This window comes from Juglans microcarpa x Juglans regia, chromosome 1S (genome assembly GCF_004785595.1).
Source record: "Juglans microcarpa x Juglans regia isolate MS1-56 chromosome 1S, Jm3101_v1.0, whole genome shotgun sequence".
NCBI classification, from domain to species: Eukaryota; Viridiplantae; Streptophyta; class Magnoliopsida; order Fagales; family Juglandaceae; genus Juglans; species Juglans microcarpa x Juglans regia.
The window spans coordinates 28,393,519-28,409,461 of NC_054595.1; the positions used below are offsets into that span (position 1 = coordinate 28,393,519).

Here is a 15,943-nt window from a genome sequence, read left to right on the forward strand (position 1 = left end):
ATGAAACGATTTTAAAAATAAATAAATCAAGTTTTTCTATTTCATTTCCAACTTTGAATTTCAAGATTTATGGTATGTATGTATGGTTATTATGCGTGTAAAATGATAATTTTATAATCTAGATACTAGATAGCATCTTCCTTTCGATTAACATTGATAGGAAAAAATTAAGCTAAAAAAAATAAAAATAAAAAACAAAGAGGCTTTATTTCATGGCATAAAATTACTTTTAGAAAAAATATTCGACCAAAGTTCTTAAAAAAGAAAAAATTGCTGTGGACCGAATATAAAAAAAAATAAAATGAATAATTCTTTTTATTAGCCAATATTTACTATCTACTCTGCACTATAAAATAAAATTACTAGGTGTAGAATGTGAAAGTGAATAATTTTTTTTTTTTTTATAAATAATATAAAGGTGAATAATAATTGATATATAGGATGGTTCAAACAAAATACTGGATCAAAATTACTAAAAATTATATTTACGTCATTGATTTTGTTTTCGTTTGTTTCCCCCCTCGTGCTTTCTCATTGATATAATTGAATTTTGGTTTGAACTAACCATAAAAATCAAATCGTAATACGTTTTGAGGATGATAAATTAGGAAGCAGAAACTTCAACAATCCCAAATAATAACCATATCCTTCCCCTTCCGCCAAACGACGTTTCCAAGTCCCATCACCTGTGCCCCCAAACACGACCCAACCTAGGCCCCGCCTGAACCACCTCTCTCCGAAATCTTCTTACTCCTATATCGGTTTGTTCACTCTATTCATCTCTAATCGTTTTCGTTTCTGAGTTTGATTATTCATTGACTTCTTTGTTTCCGGCCTTATAAACTTCATCTCGGTGCGTGCTTATTTTTTGTTTTGGGGGTTATACGTAATAATCCGGTCGTCCAATTTTACCTGAAATTTTCATCTGCATATCTTCATCTTTTGCTTAAGATCTCCCCAATGAATCCGTCCGCATTCGACTTCCGGGTGTTAATTCAAGCTCTTTGAAGGTCTGGATCGCTTCCGATTAATTTTGAGCCGATTAGGGTTTTGTAGTTACTTTATTCTGCGGGTTTGTGGTTGATTAAATTTTTAGTGAAAACTATGCGTTGGCTAATTCGATTCCTGTTGTGCTTAATCAGGATGTGGGTAAGATGATGAATCAAGGCGGTACTACTGAGCCCGTAGCTCCCGCGGAGACCTATTCGCTAGAGGTAATTTCGAGGCACTATTTCTTTCTATTAATCTGTGCTTGATAGTAGAGTTTTAATAAATGCTTCATTTGGGATTCGTTTCTTAGTGGATTGATTTATTATGAAAATCTAATATGAAAATTCCTCTCCATGAGCTATATTAGTGGCTGAAAGCTAGTGAATCCATTTGAGAGCTTTTATGGCTTCTCAACATGCCTAGAAATGGCTGATGAGGAATACGTTTATCTGCTAGTATGATGGCCGGTCATAGGTCAGTAAATATTTGAAGTGGTACTATTTTGGGAGGTTTAATATTCAATGGATTATGTCAACACTAACAATCTTATTTCAACCTATTGAAAAAAATCATAGCCGCTGCTGGTTTATATTAGTAAGTGAGAATAAGAGCTTCTTTATCCAATTCCAATAAATTATTCTGAGAAATTCGCTGCTCCCTAATTTAACATAATTCCGTCAACATAAATGTATTTTAAAAGTCCCTGCTGCGCTATTTGTGCATTGTCAGTAAAAATCTCAAATTTACATTCCCATGCATTGGGCGTACATGCAATAAATTGTATGTTGTCAATTTGGAAAAGGAATTGTCTAGACTGATTTGGATGGCCTGCTCGGGGAAAGATTTTGCATTGATCTGCTACTATTGTATTTCTAGGTTCTTTTGTTGTATTCCATAGTTCTCTTTTCAGTGTCCCCATATCACTTAATATGGTCCAAGTTCCTTATTGAGTGCATTTCTCATGTTTATGTGCTTTATCGGTTGCGGCAAATGTGAACAGCTATTACATACATTGCATTCATTTCTTTCTCAGAATCAGCATGTAGTTGATGCAAGTCAAGGACAGACTTCTTCATATATTCCCCAAACGACTGGACCTGATGCCATATCATGGACCATTCCCCGGGCTGATCATAGCTCCACCCAGAATGGGATCCTTGCTAGCTCCACCGGCACTTACCAATATGATTATCACACAGAGCCACCCACTAGAAATGCTCAAGATGGCCTGAATGTAGCACCCCTGCCTTCTAGTTCATCGAGTTTGGGAACATCGAACGTATCTCAAGATTATAATGGATATGCATCATACCCTAACTCTACTGATCCATATGGTTATGGAAGCGCAGGATACCCGAATTACTATAATAGCTATCAGCAGCAGCAGCAGCAGTCTAACCATTCCAGCTATCCGCAGCAGCAGCAGTCTAACCATTCCAGCTATCAGCAGCAGCAATCTAACCATTCCAGCTATCAGCAGCAGCAATCTAACCATTCCGGCTATCAGCAGCAGCAACAATCTAACCATTCCGGCTATCAGCAGCAGCAATCTAATCACTCCTACTCACAACCTGTAGGAGCATATCAAAATACAGGTGTTCCTTATCAGCCTCTTTCCTCATTTCAGAATACAGGGTCTTATGCTGGGCCTGCAAGTTATTCAAGCACTTACTACAATCCTGGTGATTATCAGACAGCTGGAGGTTACCCGAGTGGCAGTTACAGTAATCAGACTACCTCGTGGAGTGATGGAAATTATACAAATTATACTACCCATCAATATACAAACTACACTCCAGAATCAGCTGGTGCTTATAGCTCAAGTACTGCACCTGAACCCTCCTTACATTATCAACAGCAGTACAAGCAATGGGCAGATTATTACAGTCAAACAGAAGTCAGCTGTGCACCTGGCACAGAGAATATCTCTAGCACTAATAAGTCTCATGTTGCCTGTCCAATTCCTGGTGTTAGTGGTGGATATCAAACTTCAAATAGCCAAACACCACCTTCTTACACCCCATCTTGGAGGCCAGATTCTGGTTCATCTGCCTTTCCTTCAGTGCAGGTTTTAATTTCCTTCTACACAGACTTATCATTTTTTTTAAAAATTCTCTACAGGGTTTAGAGGTCTCGATTTTGCCCTTTTCCTATTTGTGTTTGATATTATGATGCAAGCACTCTCTCTCACACATAAGAATTTTCCGTTGAGTATTTCAATAAACTCTTAGTCATGCGATTGCATTTCATCATATATTAATGCCGTATTTTTTTCATGGGAGATCGAACAGAGTCTTTTCCTTGGTTAATTAATTATTTTGCACTGATACTTGGTGGTTAAATTGTTTTTCTGTCTCTCTCAGCCCACTGCAGGAATTAGTGGTGCCAATGATGTTTACTGGCAGCATGGAGCTCCAAGCTCTCAAGTTCACCATACTAGTCCCATGCAAACCCAATCTCAAAAGCCTTTGGATTCAAGAACTTATGATAGCTTTCAGGATCAACAGAAAGCTGTGTATTCTCAGGGACCTAATGTACATTATCATGCTACTCAGCAGGTGCCTCAGAGTTATCAGCTACCCATACAAACTGTACCACCTTTGGATACACGAAGAGTAAGCAAACTCCAGATCCCAACAAACCCTAGAATTGCTTCGAATTTGACGTTCAGTTTGCCAAAAACCGACAAGGATAGCTTTACCACCAGTGCATCAGCAAAACCTGCTTATGTCAGTGTTTCACTCCCAACAACAAATCAGAAAGTAATGTGTAATGATGCTGCAGATTCAATACTTAAGGTGAGACTCCTGCTTTGCTCATTTAGTCGTCTTTTCAAATTATACCTTCCATAGAAGTTATTGTAAAATACTTATAAAAAAAAAAAAAAAAAAAGGTTGTAAGATGGACTGTTTCCATCCGACTTTTCTTAATTGCTTATCTTCTAATAATAAGGAACGTATGATTTGGCAGATGCAGCAAGATATACTTACTAAAATAATGCATTGCAAGAACATAATTTTTTTTCTTTCAAATGCTGAGAGGTCATTTATTTTGCATTGAGGTACAAGTACTGATGGCGTGTTATGGAAACTGGAAACTCTTTTAATATTTCTAAAATAAGTTATAAGACACTGAACTAGCATGACCATCCTCTTTTTGTAATGCTGGAAACTCGTTCATGTTCCTTTTGAGGTAAAATTCTTGCAATACAATTCTTGGGAAAGTTTAATCATATTACGTGGCTTTACATGTCATGCTGCCTTAAGTACACTTGGTTAATTTTGCAAGTTTGGAATTTGATGGCTCTATAAGTCGAGACTAGAATTGTTTGATGCGTGAATAATGTTTCATGCTATTGTCAATGAATCTTTTGTTGTGTGCAGACAGGTATGTTCCCCAAGTCGCTACGTGGTTATGTTGAAAGGGCTTTGGCTCGCTGTAAAGACGATACACAAATGGCAGCTTGTCAGGCTGTCATGAAGGAGGTGAGCCATGTGGCTAGTCATTCCGGTTGCTAGTTACATGCATCCAATTGTGTTCTATATGTTCTCTCTCTCTATCCCCCCCTTTATTCTTTCTTCTACTCTCTACCTTGGCATGATTTAAGTGAACTTTTTTTTTTTTATATGTAGTAAAACTTTATTAAAAGGCACAATTCAAGGATACTAGAAGTATACAAGAAATGCACCTATCTAGAAGGAGTTTTGAACAATGGATAGTGTAAAAACAATATATTTCCCCCCTTTAGGATCATGATGAGTACCCTTCTTAATTCAAGGATATATGGATTTCGGATTATCTTTATTTATTTTGAAGTAGAAAAGTACTAACTAATGTCTTTGTGAAAAGTTTTGAGGGTATGGATAGGATCGACCTTAATTTGAATGTGGTAAGCATTAAGTACCGTCAAATAAAATTTGAAAGCTTGGTTCATGCAGCCACTTGTTTCCCTCATTGCTACATTAGATTTCTCTATTAAGTAAAGTGCCAATGAAATTTGACCATCATACTTTAAAAAGGTAAAAGGTGAGAGCATCTCTTCCAATAGTTCGATGTTGTCATTGATTACTTTGTCATTGATTCATTTGACCTATTTGACAAAGTTCAGAAGAGTCATGTTGTCAATTCTAAGATACGAGGAAGAATTTGGCTTTGAGTGTATTGAGATTGCTTTGTCTGTGGTAACTGTTTTTGTTTTTTAATATCGGTAAACAAAATTTTATTGATCATAAGAATAGGCAAAAATCTAGGTACACGAGACATATACAAGAGTGTTGCCTTAGCGTGCTAGTTCAGCGATACAAGAAATTCATGGAAACTCATTCCATTGAAATCAATTATGATTGACCAATGAAGTAAAGTATTGAAAAACAATTTCCTAAGCTCTTCCATTGATCACTTTTGATCTTCGAAGGTTATGTCATTCATTTCCCTTCAAATGCACCACCATAAGCATATTGAGACCATCTTTCATATTGATGCAATATGAGAGTTACCATGAAGGCCTCTCCAAGAAGCTAAGAAATCGATCTGACGATCACCCTTAGTTAATCCCACCTGAGTGAAGAAGTCGTTCCATAATGTCATGACAATCTCACAATGAAGTAATAAATGATCAACTGACTCCTCACTCTTTTTGTACATACAACACCACTCCATGATAATGAATCGATGTTTCCTTAAGTTGTCGAGTGTGAGTATCTTCCCCTAGGGGTTGGCTGAAGTGGTAAAGGCCTTGGGATTGGGGGTATGCTCCCCCCAGGTCTAAGGTTCAAAATCCCCTTGGGTGCAAAAAATCTCTAAAGGCCATCCGACTGGGAGATTTTTCCCTTGAATTACCGAGGTGCACTTGCGGGAAACTCTTTGCCAAGGGCCTGTATACTCCCAGGATTAGTCGGGACGCTGTTTCCAAACACCTGGTGCCAATAAAAAAAAAAAAAAAAAGTGTCTTCCCTAACAAAGTTGTCCATACAAAGAAGAGTTTCTTTAAAGGTGCCATTTTCTTCCAAATGCGAATGGGTTGGTTGTGTGTGCATGGCTTGATAGAAAGTGTGGATAGTGTGACCTGTGTACTTGAGCTTTTGCTTATTCCTACGATCAATAAAATCTTATTAATGATTAAAAGAAAAAAAAAAAAAAAAGAGCAGAGAATGAACTTCCCTATTTTGGAGTGATGCTAGAAAATCTTGTCATCATCTTGACATAAACTTCCCTCATGCGAGTGGAATATATGAAATCATAAAACTCTGATATTGTGGCAATTTCCCAATCATGTGCATTTATGAAAAAAGTGACATTCCATTGAGGAGCACCATTTGATGTACCAACAGGTCCGAAATCAAGGCTTCTTTCATTCTTACTATGCCACAAACTTCTGGATAAGCTTACTTGAGTGGCCTATCGCTACACATATGTCATGCTAAAATTTGATTTTGAGTCCATCACCGACCTCGAACCGGGTATTTCTGAAGTAGGCATCCCATCCTCTTCTTATGTGCTTCCAAAGCCCCACTCCATATGCCCACTTACCTCATTTGAGCACCAACCTCCCCACACTTCACTATGCTTCGAGTCTATGATATTTCTCCATAAGGTCCCCCGTTCTTGGTGGTATTTCCACAACCATTTGCCCAATAAAGCCTTATTAAAAACCTATAAATTCCTTATACCTAGACCTCCTTCTAATATGGGGGAGCATCATATTGTGGCCCATTTTACCAAGTGAAACTTAAGCTCATCATTCATCCTCCCATAAGAAATCTCGCTAAAGTTTCTCAATGCGTTGGGCCACCTTGGTAGGAAGTGGGAATAATGATAAGAAATAAGTCGGCAAGTTCGATAGAGTACTTTTAATTAAAGTAACTCTACCACCTTTGGATAGGTACATCCTCTTCCAGTTAGCCAGTTTTCGCTCCATTTTCTCTAATACATCTTCCCAAATTGATTTTGATTTGAATGGTGCACCCAAGGGTAGGTCAAGATATTTCATCTGCAAATGAGAGATCTTACATCCCAAGGTGGAGGCCAAGCTCTCCATATTAGTAACATACATTTCTCTGTGGTAACGGTTAAAACTGTTTACGTTTTTTATTTTTTGTTGAGCTTCATTAACACAACTTTTTACATGTAAGATTCTGCTCTCCTGACATACATGCTTCCAGTCATAATACATGTATATAACTGATCTCTTAAATGTGTGTTATATCCGTTTAATTTTTCAATACCATATAATTTTTTTCCCCGAGCAATACCATTGAAATTTAGTTATTTGTACTCGCATTTATTTAGTACTTTTCTGATGAAAAGTATTGTACATTCTTGTTTCTATTTTCAGATGATCACAAAGGCAACTGCTGATGGTACACTTTACACTCTAGATTGGGATATTGAACCTCTTTTCCCACTACCAAATGCGGATGCAGCTGACAAAGAGTACTTTCTTTCTTTCTCTAAATTTAGTATCATATTCTGCATCTCATTTTGTATATGTTTGGCTTTTCCTTGACTTAAAAGAACATTTGGCTTTGCCTTGGTCTTAATTTTCTTGGATTGATAATTATGAAAAAAATTATTGGACCTTTTATTTTGGGTTCAAGTATCTAGCATGCATAGGCGATGCTCTTGTATATGTTCCGTATACTTGGCCCCGTCTATTTTTATGATCAATAAAATTTTGTTTACCAATAAAAAAAGATTTTGGTTCAAATTGTTTTTCTTCTTTTTCCTCTTCATTTTCTTTGATTCTTCGTTGAGCTTGTATTATGTACATATAAATTTAACGCATAAATTATATTGATCTTGGATAGACATATTTATTTAGGTAGTATCCCATGGCATTATCATTTATCCTTGAGTGCGTTCTGTTCTGTAGCAGTTTTCAGTGTTCAACTCCGGGTGCCGCATTGCCAAAGCACAAAAGAAGTCCAAATAGACGACCTAAAAGTAGGTGGGAGCCTTTACCAGAGGAGAAATTACTTGATAAAACAGCATCTATGGTGACTGATACTGTGAAATATGGTGGATGGATGAATGCCAACGAGAGGGACAGAAAGGTATTCTTGTGACAGTTCTTTGCCCCCCCAAAACCCCCCTCAACAAAAAAAAGGAAAGACCCCCTTTCTCTTTCTTGTATTGTACAACAGCAGTTGAATCCTTAGTATTTGCTTTCTTTCCTTGCTCAAATTCTTTTCTTTTTTTTTTGGTTGGGGGGGGGGGGGGGGGTGTTTGAATCATGTTTTCTTGTTTGTTTTGTTAGTTTCTCTATATGCAATGGATTGCACATTTTACTATTAGTATATATCTTTATACAAGTTTGGTTCTGAGAAACATATTTGGTTTAGATTCTTAGTAATTTGTTTCATTGCTAAAAAATTGTTTGCAGCGTTTTGTGGCGAATAATGAGAACAAGGAGAATAATTTGAGTGCTACTAGATACTCTCCACTGGACCAGAAGAATGCAAGTAAGAACATGCAGAGGCTGGTTAAGAAGCAGCGTTTAGCTGATGGTTTCAAGGCTGCTGATAATGGTGATGCATCTAGTGATAGTGATAAGGAACAGAGCTTAACGGCATATTACTCTAGTGCAATAGTACTTGCGAATACACCAGAGGAAAGAAAGAGACGTGAAAATCGCTCTAAGCGTTTTGAAAAACGGCAAGGACAAGCAGAAAACAGGCACTTTAAACCCAAAAATGCTGGGGGTGGAAACCTATACGGTAGAAGGGCTAGTGCCCTGGTGCTTAGCAAGAGCTTTGAAGATGGTGGCACGAGAGCCGTTGAGGACATTGACTGGGATTCCCTTACTGTCAAGGGGACCTGCCAGGAGATTGAGAAACGTTATTTGCGTCTTACTTCTGCACCTGATCCCACTAGTGTAAATACTTTTTATCATTGGCTTTTAAGGCATCCATTATTCAAATACAATCTGAATAAAAAACTGATGACATTTTACGAGCAAAATAATTCATTTTCATTTTCAACTTCACAGGTAAGACCAGAAGAAGTTTTAGAAAAAGCTCTTGATATGGTTCAGAAATCTGAAAAGAATTACCTATATAAATGTGATCAGCTGAAGTCTATTCGCCAAGATCTAACTGTACAACATATTCGCAATCAGCTAACAGTTAAGGTATATATGATGCATTATGGTGCTTCCTTCCCCCTGCCCCCTCTCTCAGCAGACTTGTGATCTCTCATGTACATTTTTTGGATGGCCTGTGGATCCCTTTCTTCATCTTTTTCATTTTTTTTTTCCTTTTCTTTTTAATCTCGGTGAATTCTAACATTGTGGCATTACATTTTTCTGCTCCCCACCTCATCTTGAATGTTCAATTTTGTTCTCATTGCTTTGAATACATTCTATATGACACACACACACACACACACACACAACTACATATGGGTGGTTTCAACTTTTTGACTCTGTTACACCTCTCAATAACTTTTCAGTGGATCAATATTTTATTGAACCCACAATTTGATGAAATGACCAACTACCTACGATTTTCGTCAAATATCTATTATCACCAGATATCAAGATGATTGGAGGTTAAGAATAATCTCAGTTAAACATATTTATGATTTAATGTGTAAAAAACTATTAAATATCTGAGTTTCTGAAGGAAAGTAAATGACATAATATTGGTGTTAAATTTGGTTTGCATGATCAGATTATTGGGGACATGTAATCTAATGGTGGGCTTGAAAAAATATTGATCCAAGTGTAACTTCAACTTTATACATATGTTTTGTGTGTCTTTAGAGATTGCTTATGCTGTTCATTCGTCATACTCATGTTTCAGGTGTATGAAACTCATGCCCGATTAGCATTAGAGGTTGGGGACCTGCCTGAGTATAATCAGGTTGGAGATATTCACTTTCCTTGAATACCATTTTGTTTGATCTATTATATTTCTATTTCGCATGGCTCATTTCTCTACTTCTGTTGAATTTGTGTTGTTACACTGCCAGACTCTGAAGCATAACTGGTACCAAAAAGAATTGTGTATACACATCATAGTCATAAGTTCCAATATCAGTAGCTTTTACTTTAATGCTTTTATCCATTTCTTTTTAGAGAATATTTGGGGTGATGTGTATAGATGCGCCATCATCGCCTTTTTGGAGAATATTTGGGGTGATGTGTAGATATTTAGTTATTTTTTTGTCACTTGAAGATTCTAGTTAAGAAATTACAGATACTCCCCTGTTACAAAGGGGGAAAAACTCAATTAATATCTTGTTTATCATTAAACTGGTTGGGTCCAACAAATTTTCTTGGAGATAATTATATGGAGTTCCTAACTCAATTTTACTTTGTCTAGTTGTTATGAATTGAGCTTTTGGATCCACTTCGGTTTGAACTGTTACGAGTTTATCTTGGTTTTTTAGTCAAGATTCTGAGTAGGGGGATTTATTATTTCCTTTCAGCGATCCCAGTTGAGTGAGTTGGCACCAAAAGTTATGTACAACCTTTTGGTGCCAATGCAATGCGACATGGTAGGAGTTTCTTGCTTTTGTTTAAAAGTAGTATGAATTTTCATGCCAGTAGAAATATACATGTATTTATGTATATATTTTGAGTCTTGACAGATGGACAAAGATAGAGATAGAGATAGAGTTTAATCTTTGAAAAAAAGAGCTTTCAAATATGATTATGAGTTTCCCTTTGCTATATATATGTTACTGTAATTCCTTAGATGTTGTAATGCGATTGTAAATTGGAGTTAGTGATTGACTTTCTTCTATGTTGTTTCAGTGCCAATCCCAATTAAAAACCCTTTATGCTGAAGGTATCAAGGGATGTCACATGGAGTTTTCTGCTTACAACTTACTCGGTGTCATTTTGCACTCTAATAACTACAGAGATCTCTTATCATCGATGTCGAGGTTAGTTAATCAGTAGATAGATGACGTGGCTTTCATTGAGCAAGTATGCTTACCAACTTGTGTGAATTCCTTTCAGTTTTAATTGATTTGTGTTTAATAATGAAGTTGTAACATAGTATCGGCTTATACATTTTCTTGGATGCATGTATGATATGATGTTCACGTAATGAGTCTTCAGTTTATTGTAAATGTCATATGTTCCCTTTATATCATTAACCGTTAGAATTTTAAACGTCTTCTTCGTGGGTTATCAGATTGTCAGTTGAAGCAAAAGAGGATGAAGCTGTAAAACATGCCCTTGCAGTTCGTGCGGCTGTCACTTCAGGAAATTATGTTTTGTTTTTTAGACTGTACAAGACGGCTCCTAACTTGAATACGTGCCTTATGGGTGGGTACATCGTTATGGAATCATCTTAGAATAAGTCTTCATCATCAATATACATGAGTTAACGAAAGTTTTCAATGAATTTGCAGATCTCTATGTCGAAAAGATGCGGTATAAAGCCGTGAGTTGCATGTCTCGTTCTTATCGCCCAACAATTCCTGTTTCATACATTACTCAGGTGCTGGGCTTCACCACACCAAAGAATGAAGAATGTGACGAGGACTCTTATGGATTAGAGGAGTGCGTGGCTTGGTTGAAGGCACATGGTGCATGTCTTATTCCGGATAACAGTGGAGAGATGCTATTGGACACAAAAGTATGTCGCCTTAATTTACATTTCTATATATTATCTATTTTGTGCTATTATTTCTTAGGGGGACCAGTCCAGAACTTAATTTGCTTCGAGACAATATCCCTAATGAAATCAATGTCCCATCTGAGTTTTTTTTTTCCTAGGTTGTTGGTTTGTGGGGGGGGGTTGTTGACCGAAGTATCATCAGTCACAGCTGGATGGGGTTGAGATGGGGCGTCTACAAGCTCATGTATAGTTCAGTAGTTGCTATATTTTGACTGTATATGATGTGTTTTGATGTACGACAGGCATCCTGTTCGAGTCTTTACATGCCAGAGCCAGAAGATGCTGTGGCCCATGGAGATGCTAGTCTTGCTGTCAATGATTTTCTGACACGAACATCCTTATAGTCAAGTTGATTGTACCCAATTGTATTTGTTCATTAGTGAAAAAGAAGAAGTGGGGGAAAATCCAGCCGCCCTCAACAATCTGTCGTATCATGAAGGTGAGTAGATGATCCGATCCAATATGGTAATTGAAACGTAATGAAAAAAATCCTAAAGAAGGTTAGAAATCACAAAACGATGCTGAGCAGCGTAGCGGCTGAGTAGATTTCAATTTTTGGTGTTAAAAAGTCAGTTATTTGGTGAGGATAGAACAAAGTAAATGTATCATATTTGAGGGAATGAAAGGAATTTTTTTTTTTTTTTCTTGTACTTGGGATAAATCACTTCTTAGGAGCTCCTAATTATTAGTAGAGTTTTCATGTAAAACTAAGCCATTGTTTTATTTTCTTTGCTATTATTATTTGAATAATTTTGTGCAAAGCCATTAAAATACTTGGTTTTTATTGGTGGTCTATAAAAGTTGAATTTTATTAGTTGGAGGATCCAGATTGGGGCCTAATTATTGGTTGCCCTCTCATGTTTTACTTATAAAAGCCCAACTGCCATCACAAAATATATCTTGATTACCCGAACTGTAGCCATCAACAGATAAGTCGATAACCTTTTTGGATGATAATCAGGGGCACAGGTGCATTCCCCACCTGGATGATAAGGCCTAGCATTTTCGGATTTGCAGGCTTTTCCGGCTTTCTTCTCCTTCTCGGTCCCGGTCTGGCCAAGACAGACGTGCGTGAGGCAGTATATATGCCAATAGAAGATGTGCCACTCAGTACCACCACGGCGACTTGCAAATAAAGTTAATCCAACTTGTGCAATTTCGTACTACGCCAAATTAAAAAGGTCTAGATAAATGGGCATGCCAGTTCAACTGACAGTTCGAAACGTGCACAACTTTTAACAAACTCGTTACTTACCAACATGTTGAATGACAAAGCAGCTCAAGCTGAAAAGACAAATCCAATGTGAGTTGAAAATACTCCCCATCAATGCAGCTTTTCTCCAATTATGTTTGATCGTCTGAAAAGTTAATGGCTAGCTCCCAGTGATGAGCAACACCAGCATCGGCAAAGATCTTCCGTGCAGCAGCTTCAGTCATACACTCGTGAACAGTAAATCTATTGAAACTCGATTTGGCAACACTTCCTTGCCAGACTAAGACACACCTGTTAGCAGGTTTATCATCACTTTCATCACCATCTTCATCCTCCTCTTTTACAGCAGTAGCCCAGTTTATGCGCCTAAGCATGAGTTTTCCATACCTTTTTATGGACTTGTTTCCACCTTCAACAACCACAACAGTAATACCATCAGAGATCACAGCACATCCAGTCAGGCGGTTCTCTTGGGCATTAACATCGATTTTGAAGCGGGTCTGTAAGTGTGACAGGTCATTGATCCGGTAAACTGATACATTGGTCTCCACTGTATTTGGCTCATCAAAAAGCTTCCGCTCTTTCTTTTCACGGCGCTCAGCAGGAGTGAGTTTGCGAGCAATATTCCTGTCAATGTGAGCTTGCTCCCGTTCAGCAGCTGCACTCCTGATTTCCTTTTCAAGCCTAGTTGGATCTTGGGTGGCTTCAGAGCCAAGAACTTTCATCAAATTGCTCATTTTAACTTTTGGCTTTGGAGGCTCAATCAGGCCTTGCCTAATCATCTCTTGCTTATCTTTCTCCCTAGCCAGCCGTCGCTGAGTACGAAGTTTCTTCTGCTCCTTCTTGGTTAACTTCAAGGGTTGAGGTGGTGGAGGAGCTGGCTCAGCCGGAGGCTCAATCGGACGTGGGTGTTCTACATAGATAGTGATCTTCTCCTTCTTCAGTTTATCTTCTACCATGGTTCCATCAGTTATGTCACCATAAGCACCAGCTTGCAAAAGAGTCGCATCCCTGATAATTCCAGCAAGTTTAACTAATAGAATAAAACATAAGGGGAAAAATTTGCTAAGATGCAGTTCTTAACTATCTGTAAGATACAAAATGCAAACAGAGAAGGAAAGAAATTGGCCCCTTCTGCTTTTCATCAGGTAGAGAAAACCCCGTGGTTTCTAAAACGATCAATGTACTCTTTTAAACAGTTTAGACAAGTGAGGCGGAGAGAACTTTGGCCCCAACGGAGGCCTTAAGCCCTTACTTCAACTTCAGTAATGATAGTCACAGCCCAACTCTCAGTGTTTCATGAACTTGGGAAACAGAACAATCGAAACATAGGCTACTCAAAGCTTTCTGGATATTTACAGAGAAGCAAAGAATCCAGTGTGAATATCAGCTTACAGCTTTCTCTGCAATTAAATTACATATCTAGCAGGGATCCTGACCCACGCTAACTGACCAGATTTGGCATTTCTAGCATAACCTTTATATCATGGAATGCTTGATCCACAAAGTTAATTTACAAATTGGCATGGCTTGACATGGCAAGTTAGATTGTAAAACTATTTCTTTTTTATAAGTGAGATTGTAAAACTATTTGAATTGTAAAGTAGATATGATGTGCTATATTAAGTCACACCAGTTTGTCAGGTAGTTATTTGTAATTCTGTTTGTAGACCCAGCACTTCTATTATACCATACAATTTTCCCATGGGCATACCAGATGAACAGATCAAACCCACTTACCACCACTCAATTTCAGGAATCGTGTCCTTAGGTTTTTCTTTGATGATAACTCTCTCTGCTACCTCTATCAGATTTGGATTAATATCAGGTGCTGCATTTGCCTTAGCCAACTGTGCCTGTTTTGCTTTCTGCTCTTTTGCCTGTGCTTCTCCAAATTTACTCTGTAACGGCAAAATGAAAACCATTCAAACAGGTGTTGAACTAGTAAAAATGAGCAAGAGGAAATAAAGGCAACAATTAATACCTTCAATTTAATATGCTCGGCCTCTTTTGACCACTTGCCTTCTTCAACAAACTGGAAAGTCATCCTCTTAGGCCTTAAAAGTTTAGTTTTGTCAATACCCATCCTTTCATCAAAATGAGGATTTGTCTCTGGATCAACATCCAATTCAGGTCTAAGAATCTGAAATGCTTCCTTTTTCTGTTTGTTAATGTTGACCTGGAAAGTTAACAAGATAAGATTAGAGCACCTACAAAAATTATTGCCAATCAATACTTGGCTAAACAGATCAAAATATCAACCAACAAACCTTTAAAGTGCTGAGGTTGCTTGGTTTTGTCGCATTCACCACATTTCCATGTTCATCTATCTCTCTACCAAGTGCATCAAGACGAAGAACAGGGGCCTTGGTTGGCTTCTGCGGAACAATGAACTCTGTTGCCGCCGTCTGACCTGGAAACAGGTTTATAAGAGGAGCAAACTCCGGATCCTGACGAAACCCCATCCTGGCAGCAAGTTCCTGTGCACGTTTTACTGCCTCAATATTGGGTAGAGTTGTGATTCCTACAGAAGCACTAGGACCAGTGAATGGTGGCTTCACAAAAGCTGCAGCAGATGCAGAAGGTAAGGTCAATGAAGTAGATGTCATCCCCTCTGAAACATTGGTAGGGGCAGTCGAAATAATTGTCCCTTGCCCTGTTCCACTAATGACAGATGGTGCTTTCAGTCCCTCCTTGTTCAACTACATGATCAATATAATAGTTAAATGTGTACAACTTTAAACGTGAGAGAGAGAGAGAGAGAGTAGTTGAAGAAAAGCTTAACTATAAAAAGGTATAAATGAGATAAATGGAAGTATTCTGGGATTAACAACTTACAAAGGGAATCTTCTTCAGCTTCTCTGACAAATCTTTTTGCATTTGTAAAGCTTTCTTAGCTTTAGCTAAAGCATCAAGAGATAGACTTCCACTTTTTCCAGCAGCTGAAGATGTCCCATCTGTACTAGATTTTCCAGGAACCTCATGAGATCTGGTAATACTAACTCCCTTATTTTCATTTGTGGTAGAAATTGAAGATACCTTTGTAGGAATGGGATGACTAGGGGGGAAATAGGACTCAGGCACACTGCTGGACTCCATGGTAAGTGAT

At 37.8% G+C, this 15,943-nt stretch overlaps 2 protein-coding genes across 4 annotated transcripts; one reads left to right on the forward strand and one right to left on the reverse strand.

Annotated features, from left to right (window-relative positions):
* Nucleotides 1-613: 613 nt before the first annotated feature.
* LOC121246333 (SAC3 family protein A-like) lies at nucleotides 614-12,435 on the forward strand. Of its 3 annotated transcripts, XM_041144454.1 has the most exons (15): nucleotides 614-1,010; nucleotides 1,143-1,214; nucleotides 2,024-2,410; nucleotides 2,447-3,058; nucleotides 3,354-3,788; nucleotides 4,374-4,475; nucleotides 7,325-7,422; nucleotides 7,862-8,042; nucleotides 8,372-8,863; nucleotides 8,978-9,118; nucleotides 9,792-9,851; nucleotides 10,748-10,878; nucleotides 11,133-11,266; nucleotides 11,353-11,579; nucleotides 11,864-12,435. In XM_041144454.1, the coding sequence occupies exons 2-15, from the start codon at nucleotides 1,155-1,157 to the stop codon at nucleotides 11,963-11,965; spliced, it is 3,162 nt and encodes a 1,053-aa protein (XP_041000388.1). In that variant the 5' UTR covers nucleotides 614-1,010; nucleotides 1,143-1,154; the 3' UTR covers nucleotides 11,966-12,435. The 3 variants fall into 3 exon arrangements, with proteins under 3 accessions (XP_041000388.1, XP_041000386.1, XP_041000387.1); XM_041144452.1 differs by having other exon boundaries at nucleotides 2,024-3,058; XM_041144453.1 differs by having other exon boundaries at nucleotides 2,024-3,058; nucleotides 7,865-8,042.
* Nucleotides 12,436-12,826: 391 nt separating this feature from the next.
* LOC121246334 (protein RDM16) lies at nucleotides 12,827-15,943 on the reverse strand. Its single transcript, XM_041144455.1, has 5 exons — nucleotides 15,669-15,943; nucleotides 15,105-15,490; nucleotides 14,819-15,013; nucleotides 14,575-14,735; nucleotides 12,827-13,845 (listed from the first exon to the last, which is right to left on the reverse strand). The coding sequence occupies exons 1-5, from the start codon at nucleotides 15,931-15,933 to the stop codon at nucleotides 12,966-12,968; spliced, it is 1,887 nt and encodes a 628-aa protein (XP_041000389.1). The 5' UTR covers nucleotides 15,934-15,943; the 3' UTR covers nucleotides 12,827-12,965.

What these genes read in the sequence shown, in the direction of transcription:
- LOC121246334 (XM_041144455.1), bottom strand. Translation starts at nt 15,933, where the DNA reads ATGGAGTCCAGCAGTGTGCCTGAGTCCTATTTCCCCCCTAGTCATCCC. An exon ending in GAAGAAGATTCCCTTTGTAA is followed by an intron (nt 15,491 to 15,668) that starts GTTGTTAATCCC and finishes TTAGTGGAACAG; the next exon opens with GGCAAGGGACAATTATTTCG. An exon ending in GCAACCTCAGCACTTTAAAG is followed by an intron (nt 15,014 to 15,104) that starts GTTTGTTGGTTG and finishes TTAACTTTCCAG; the next exon opens with GTCAACATTAACAAACAGAA.
- LOC121246333 (XM_041144452.1), top strand. Translation starts at nt 1,155, where the DNA reads ATGATGAATCAAGGCGGTACTACTGAGCCCGTAGCTCCCGCGGAGACC. An exon ending in CTGCCTTTCCTTCAGTGCAG is followed by an intron (nt 3,059 to 3,353) that starts GTTTTAATTTCC and finishes TGTCTCTCTCAG; the next exon opens with CCCACTGCAGGAATTAGTGG. An exon ending in CTCTTATCATCGATGTCGAG is followed by an intron (nt 10,879 to 11,132) that starts GTTAGTTAATCA and finishes GTGGGTTATCAG; the next exon opens with ATTGTCAGTTGAAGCAAAAG.